This window comes from Eptatretus burgeri, chromosome 12 (assembly GCF_056783735.1).
Source record: "Eptatretus burgeri isolate ZD-2024b chromosome 12, Ebu_testis_v1, whole genome shotgun sequence".
NCBI classification, from domain to species: domain Eukaryota; kingdom Metazoa; phylum Chordata; class Myxini; order Myxiniformes; family Myxinidae; genus Eptatretus; species Eptatretus burgeri.
In genome coordinates this window covers 68,166,080-68,174,289 of record NC_140972.1, presented here as the reverse complement: position 1 = coordinate 68,174,289, position 8,210 = coordinate 68,166,080, and the positions used below count along the sequence as shown (strand labels likewise).

General features: G+C 42.8%; 1 protein-coding gene across 3 annotated transcripts in view; it reads right to left on the bottom strand.

Moving 5' to 3' along the window:
• Positions 1–8,210, bottom strand: part of HTR4 (5-hydroxytryptamine receptor 4) — a 108,854-nt gene that overhangs the window by 15,096 nt on the left and 85,548 nt on the right. Inside the window, exon 7 of one of the 3 annotated variants that reach the window (XM_085848412.1) lies at positions 839–937. The exons of the other annotated variants lie outside the window; for them this stretch is intronic. Within the exon in view, the coding sequence (XP_085704538.1) occupies positions 856–937 (82 nt within the window). The 3' untranslated portion in view covers positions 839–855. The remainder of the gene's footprint in view (positions 1–838; positions 938–8,210) is intronic. 3 annotated transcript variants of the gene reach the window in all.

Below are 8,210 nucleotides of genomic sequence, written 5' to 3'. Positions count from 1 at the left end.
TCTCTCTATCTATCTCTCTCTCTATCTATCTCTCTCTCTATCTATCTCTCTCTCTCTCTCTCTCTCTCTCTATATCTCTATATCTCTCTATCTCTCTCTCTCTCTCTCTCTCTCTCTCTCTCTCTCTCTCTCTCTCTCTCTCTCTCTCTCTCTCTCTCTATCTCTCTCTATCTCTCTCTATCTCTATCTCTATCTCTCTCTATCTCTCTCTCTCTCTCTCTCTCTCTCTCTCTCTCTCTCTCTCTCTCTCTCTCTCTCTCTCTCTCTCTGTCATTGCTGGCTCATTCTCCTTGCTTGTTGTATCCAACTGTGGCCACGCTGCTGGTATGTTGCCTTTTACCTTTTGTCACCAGGCTCTTCCATGAGCCTGCATTTTGAACACAAAAACAAATATATGAAGTTCTTCACCAGTTTGTATTATTTATCCTATTCCACACATTGAAAATTTACAACTTTTACAAATTATATTAACATTTTGAATGGAAGAGCAACCAGAACAGCTTTCTAATCACAGAAAAGTTACTTCAACGGTAATATACATCACCAAACGGATTCGCCGAACTAATGGTGTTCACATCTTTTGAAGTGCAACCGTTCCACAGGCAGGTTCCACAGAACCAACAATTTATTATTGCAAAGAAAATCATTAAATTATCTTCACAACTACATTGAGCCTTATCTCCGTCCTACGGCCTATCGAGTTGACTTTGGACCTTTTTTAGTACTGCACTTTGGAAGAGACCAACAGGAATCAATAAGTAAATGAATCACAAAAGATGCTGAAAAGAAAACACAGGAGAGAAAAAGAAATGCAAGAAGAATCCCCAGGAAGACTTACAAAGAAGAGCATGGCCCTTAGACCGGGCTCGGTTCTGGACAGAAATGAGCGACGAGTTTGGAAATGGCTTGGCGACCCACGCCGCGATTGGAAGGGTGGCTAGGGGTACAGGAAAGGTGTAGACCATCAGAAAGAGAGAAACAGGCAGACAGAACAGTGATCAGGATTAAATACAGACAGACCAACAGGACTAATATGATCAACCAACTGGGTGTGATTTCAGTTGTCATTGCCTCGTGCAAATGTTATCTTGAACTGTGCCATGGGAATTTGAACACACTGCTCATTCACTCATGTCATCATCATAAAAGGTTCACCGATGACATGAAGCCATATAAATGATCCTATTCTGTGAAAAACAATAAACGAACAATTCAAAGTCTGACACATGTCAAATCATTTTATCACAGACATCTCTGAGATGGTGAGCATGAGAATTATTCCTCCGCAAATCTTAAACCTGACAGCTGAGCTTCGAACCTTTGCTAGACAGCGAATACAGCCCAGCTGTCGGCTGTCTACAAAGTCATAACACGTGCCACAAACACAAAGTTATCATAAAATGAAGAAGAAAGTTTTGCAAGAGCAGCGCAAGTAAACACTTCAGAAAGAACAACATATGAAAACAAAATTCAATTCAAAAAACAAATCAGCATAAATACTAAAGATTAAAAACAAAAAAATCTATCGATAGCAATTTGTGGATAAAATATTGTTGCAGCCGCGTGGTCAATCGGTTGCCCTGTCCGAATCCCGATGAACCGCGTAAAAGCGGTCGCGATGGCCGACGGACTGGATCACTCCAGGCCAACTAACAGGCCTGTTTGTACTTCAATGGAGCCACCGAACCAAGTGGTTTTGAAGTGCGTTGGACACACGGGGCGGGAATACAAAAAGAAGCAATCCAGTTTGATAATCCTCTCCCTGTCCACGTCCCTCTCCCCAATAAGTGCCCTCGAGGCAATGAACGAACGGGAACCTTAAATAAACTAAACCTTAAGGCCTCAGACACTCCTCAGCAGTTCGCAGGAATTTGGAATTTGGCCTGGTGGTGGTGGTGGTAACTCGTACACTCTTTGTGAAAGAGGATCTTTGTCGTGCAACAACGAATGATAACGGATGAGAAAACCCAGCTTAACCTCCATCTCAACGACGGTGCACGTTGTGGTACAACACCCTGCCTGCGAAGCACCAATTTGACAGTTTAGAGTAGGGCCAGGATTGAAAGCCATATGAGAGGGTTCGAAGATAAGTGTGCTTCCTCTGAACCATCCTGTTGGATATCATACCTGACTAATGCAAGTTAATAATTGTGTATAAAACCCCAAGCACGGAAATTTCACAGGGTCCATGATGCCCTGCAATTTTCGAAAGATACAAAGGGATCTTGAACATTCCCAACGTAAATGCAGACGGGGGCAGCTAGGTTTACGTCCTCATCTGTTAGACGGACGGCATTCTGTTTGCACCTTGTTTTACCACTGCAGGGTTTACTTAGGGCTGACCATGTCAGGGATCAAACCCAGATGAGACAGCTGAGTGGCGAGTGTGATACCAACTAAGTTATCCCACTGGTACAAGTATAACTCCAGCTTTACTTCAAGTCCAGTACGTTTTACATGGGTAACGCACACCCTCACATTGTTGTAAAATAGCAAACATATTGCAAAAAGACTACTTTTTTTCTTCACTACCCATCAACACTTGATGATCCTTAAGAAATGTTTCCTCTCCATAGAAGAAATAAAATAAACAAATAAACGAGCCAAATATGTTCAGAAAGGCCGAGTGTTGGCTTCACAGTTAAGGTGGTTGGGTTAAGGTCCTCGCATCTTGAATTCAAGCCCCTGTCAGTCCGTTGAATAAACATCAGGTGGGGTTGATTCAGCCTGTTATCCTTCCAAGGATGGTGAAATGAGTCCCAGAGTACTGGGATATTAACCGTTTGGAGTAACCTGTGTCAGAGTGGTGACCTGTCCAGGAATGCACTGCTTGCCAATGAAACTGCCTCAGCAGTCCTTTGTGCCTTCATGGCACAAAAGGAATGGTATTGTTATTATTATCATTATCATTATTATTATTATATTAATGGATTCAGACCGAAGTTCATGAAGGAAGAGCTTTGTGATGAACCGCTCAGTTTCTGAATGCCTTAAGATTGCTCAAACATGAATACAGCTTTAAATCGATTAATTAATTAATTGATTTAAACATTTTGAAAACAGTTATTGAAGGATACCAATTCTACAGGTTTTATACTACAACTGTCTGAAACACTAACTGCAACAATGACATCAACGCCAACAGCACTTCATGTCCCTTCACTCATTGTGTTTGACATCTTGACACCAAATCGCACAATTTGTGCGGCTCCACTATTCCCAGCAACTCTCATTTAAATTTCTCACCCAGAATTCACAGTGAATTTGAGTGAACAACCAGAAATGTTCAACGTATTGCTGAAAGAGAAATTAGTCACTGCTTCATCCATGAGCAGCTTGAGTTAAGGATGGTTCCATGACGGCCAATTTTTTTTCTTTTTTCATGCCTTGCACTTAAAAAAATATTTTTAGATATTGGCAGAGATCCATCCCTGGCAGAGATCCATGCCGTTGGAACTTGTCTTTGAAATCTGGGCATCCTTTCCAGTTAGAAATGCTTCGTCCACCCTTTCACTTGTTATGCTATACCATGCGTGCAACGGCTACACGGCTGTAGGTAATAACACCTACGAGTCAATTAACAACTCTTTAAGCTGTAAAATCAATTTTTATTGTTTATTTTAACAAGGTTATGGCCCACGTACTGTTGATTTCAAAGGTCTTCCCTCGGCGTGATCTGAAGAATCCTCATTTTCGATTTCTTCCCTTAACTTCGACAATCTTGAGAATTGCTAAGGGATATGTTTCCTTTCTGCCTCTTTCATTTTAAACCTTTTGGCTTACCTTCAACTCTGCTACTCATCCAATTATTCCCACCTCCTTTTGTGGGAGGCTGGGGAAGGTTTATGGCCCAAGTCTTTCAGAACCGGCTGGCCAGACCTAACGATTGACTGAAGGAGACGATAATTTGTAATTTGTTCTATGTGCCGGCGATAACTTCCCTACTTTTCACGAAAGACACCGGAGGATCTTCAACACCCAATAGCCAATGCTGGCAGACGAACCCCCAGTGGCACATTTTCTGATGCAATGGCATAAAATTGGCACCAAACTGTCTGCTTTGCACCAATCCGACAGTTTATACCCTGGTCAGGAGTCAAACTCAGACAAGGTAGCTCAAGCATAACTGCACTATCTCTGTGCTATCGTATCGAACCTGCATTTGATTTTCTGTCTCTTAACTAACTATTCAGACAGTCCCATTCTCTTTTCAGTTCAGCATTTACTTATTCAAACCTTCAAATTGCTCATCATTTCTTTTCACAGCTTCACTCTGTCTCTGTGTGTGTGATTCCATTACAGGCACACACACACACAGACAACACTCGTAGAGTGCATAGTCTCACCTCATGCACTCATTGTGAACAAAAATACCATCATTAACTGAACACGATACTATTATAGTCCACATACCCGTATCATCCATGCACCCTATTATGTCACGTAGTTTATTGGCATGGGTCATGAATGTCATAAATTAATTATTGACTCACACCTGTCAATGATCAGATTATAAGAAGTTTCATATTAATTCAGATAAAGATTTCAATTCAACCAGGAAGAGCTGGAATAGTACTTCGCTGATGACGTCATCGTTATCACCCTGCATACCCCGGGGAGAGTTAATGATGTATGCCAAGCTTCAATTTTTTTTCTTTGTGCAGTTTCGGAGAAAATGATGTACAAATTTTTCCTTTTAATCCAATAAGGCTGCCATACCATGTGATCGATGACATCAGAATTAGCAATAAAATATTCTCCATGGGGAATCTCCTCCATGTTTAAAGTTCCGCATCGATTGGACAAGCTGTTGCAGAGAAAACCATTGTTAAAGCGAAAACACACACACACACACACACATTGCAATAGTCTCGCATCCCCTTTGGGGCGAGATGAGCAACACCCGAAATGCCTGAGTGTCTGTCTTACCATGATTATCCTAACTTAACTTACCATTTTGCAACATCAGTTGCATTTTTTTTGTCTCTCAGTTGTCTCTGAGATCAGTTGTCTCTGAGTTGTCTCTGAAATCTGAGTCTATGTCTCTTTTTGTCAACATCAGTTGCATATATATATATATATATATATATATATATATATATATATATATATATATATATATATATATATATATATATATCTCTCTCTCTCTCTCTCTCTCTCTCTCTCTCTCTCTCTCTCTCTCTCTCTCTCTCTCTCTCTCTCTCTCTCTCTCTCTCTCTCTCTCTCTCTCTCTCTCTCTCTCTCTCTCTCTCCCTCTTGATCCATTCTGTCCGAGCTCTTCCATGAGCTTTGACTTTATGTTCCAAAAGAAAAAAAGAGACGTGTGGAACCCTAGATTTTCCGGATCTCTTCGACAGGCTCTCGACCCCATGCCATATTGGCTTACAGCGACGTGCGAACAACAACGAGCGACGGGCGACGCCCATAGTAATTCAGCTTTCTTTGAAGCTGCTGTGCCTGAAATGAAAAAAAGAAAATTGCACTGTGGAACATCTGAGTATATTTTATGAACTCGTGGCATAATGTTGTGTCTGAGGTGTAAATTCAAATGTTTCTGCAAAGTCACCTGTGCAACTCTCCAAAATCACTTGAAACCCCCCAAGAAGACAATCGTGACCCAAATGGGCCACTCACCACAACGCCGTTCAGGACAATTTTAAAATTGTTTCAACAATCAGATACTTTCAATGAATTAAATAAATGATAAAAACATGGGATTTGAACTCACAACTGTAAATACTCAGAAGAGTGTTTAACCCACTGAACGAACATGTTTGGCATCTATTAATATTCTACACTATAAGAGGGATGTTTGTTTGTTTGTGCGTGCGTGCGTGCGTGCGTGCGTGTCGCCATTTATTCTCAGACATGACAGAACGGGTCTTCGTCAAACTTTCATCGGTTCATCAGTGAGTGCTGGAAATTTTTTTTGAAAACCACATTCCTTCGTGGGCATAGGAAAGTTTATTAACCCCCCCTCCCCCTCCGCCACTAAAAAAATAGAATAAATAAATAAATAAATAAAGAAGAGTTGAAACACTCACCAGCCCTGATAGTTATTAAAGTCTGAATAATTTTCTCTGGAAATGACGAATATAATCTTGAAATAACTGCTAAAAGGACTGGATTCAAACCTGAAACTCTCAATTCCACCAAACAACTGGTCCTCAAACCGATGTTTTCCCACTGAAACTCATTAATTATCGTCAAAAGAAATGCGAAAGAATGAACTTGAACATTGTAGCATGAGCAGTGTCTCCTCAATCATAACGCTGACCCGGTGAGACAAACATCCGTACCCCTCGTGACGTTGTGCGGTACAGGGTGGGATCCAAAGTTACAGGGAAGAACCTTCACCTGCAGTGTGCTCAGGTGTGTTGTATTGGAACTCATTGACTCTCAGAGTTTAGGTATTACATCTCTTATTACCTCCAACACCGAAGATAGATGGAGGTTATGTGTTCATCCATGCCTGTCTGTCTGTTTATATGTCTTTCTGTCGATGAGCAGGATATCTCAAAAAGTTATGGATGGATTATGACAAATCTTGGTGGATGTGTTGGGGAGGTGATGAACAAGCCAATAATAGATTTTGGTGTGTGACAAGGACGAATGGTCTGGATGCAGATCTGGCCTTTCAGTGGGATAATAATAATAACCATTCCTTTCATGTCATGAGGAACTTAGAGCTGTCAAGTCAGTTTCATTTGGCGAAGGAGTACACACCTGGACAGGTCAAAACTCTGACACAGGATACTCAAATGGCTTATTACCCCAGTAAGCTTGTACTTGGCTGAAATAGTGGAATCCTAATCCTAACCCTGTCACGGAGGATCGTACAAACCCCGTGGAGTAGTGGAGTATTTACTTTTTACTCGTACATACAGTACTGTAATGGCATTGATGTTACCGAGCTGTTTTTTCACTTTCAGTGGGGATAACAAGCAGTTGGGACCGTGGATCATTTCATGACCAAGCTGGTTCAGGTGCGCATTGAGTTAGTGAGCTGTGCTTGTCACAATATGATGTCAGTCTGTCCGTCAGTATAATTTTGTACTGGGCATCTAAGCTCGTTTGAATGTGATTCACCGCATAATTTACCCTTTCAGCAATGAGGCATTGACCTTACCCCCAAGACTTTTACAACTTAAGGCAGATTGGTTTTCCCCTCTCCAGATGTTATCGTCACATAGCCTCCCTCATGATGAATTGAAGTCCCCGACATATTATGTTGTTACGAATTTGGAATTCAATTGCACACAACATACAGGTTCCCTTAATCAGCTATGTCGATAAGTGCATGTTCCCTAGATTGCTCACCTTTCATTGTTTCAATGTTTTGAAATCGATAAGATGCGCTGCAAATCGATTTAATAGTTCGGGAGCGAACAATGGAGACATCCCTCCCCCTCTTCTGCGACGGGGAAGAAGAATCCTGCGTGACGTCAACAACTCCCTCCCACCCGTGGTTGAGCGGGGGGGGGGGTGGATCACGCGGGCATGAGTCACGCCGGGTGCGGGGGAGGAGGTGCAAAGGATAAAGAGGACATCTTTTCTTTGTTCGTGTGGGAGTCCCGTGGTCGGGCTGAGTTCGTGGGCTGAGTTCGTGGGAGTCCTGTGGCAGAGTTTGTGTGCTGAGTCCCGTGGGAGGAGTAAGCTTTTATGCTTCGGAGAGAGCAGTCGTTCAGCAGGCCATCGAGTCCTGCTTTGCTTGAGGCCTTCGGAAGCTTTTTGCTTTGGCTGGCTCAGTGAGCTTCGGCTGCTGCTTTGTTTTGGAAGCAACTTGATCCAGTTGTTCGGCTCGAACTGCGAGTGGAGGCTTCTTCCTCTTCTTCCTCTTCTTCTTGGTTCGTGGAGCTTTTCGTTCTCCATTTTGTTTCCTGGCTTGGTGCGACGCATCGGCCTCTTCTTGGAGTTGGATCCTCGGGGAAGCGACGATTGACAGGAAGGATCGGCGCCTCGTCTCACCGGCACGTGTTGAGAAGCACGGGAGGATTCGCGGAGCTCGGGAAGGATCGCGGCGATTGGATCCAGCTCGCTCTAGCTGGAGCCCGGGTCCGGACAAGTTGAAGACCACACGAGGTGGAAAGGTTCGAGTCAAGCTCTGAGCTTCAGCTCCCCTGTTCTCCGAGCTGAAGCTCGTGATTAAAGGCCTCAGCCACCGTTGTGTGTGTGTGTGTGTGTGTGTGTGTGTGTGTGTGTGTGTG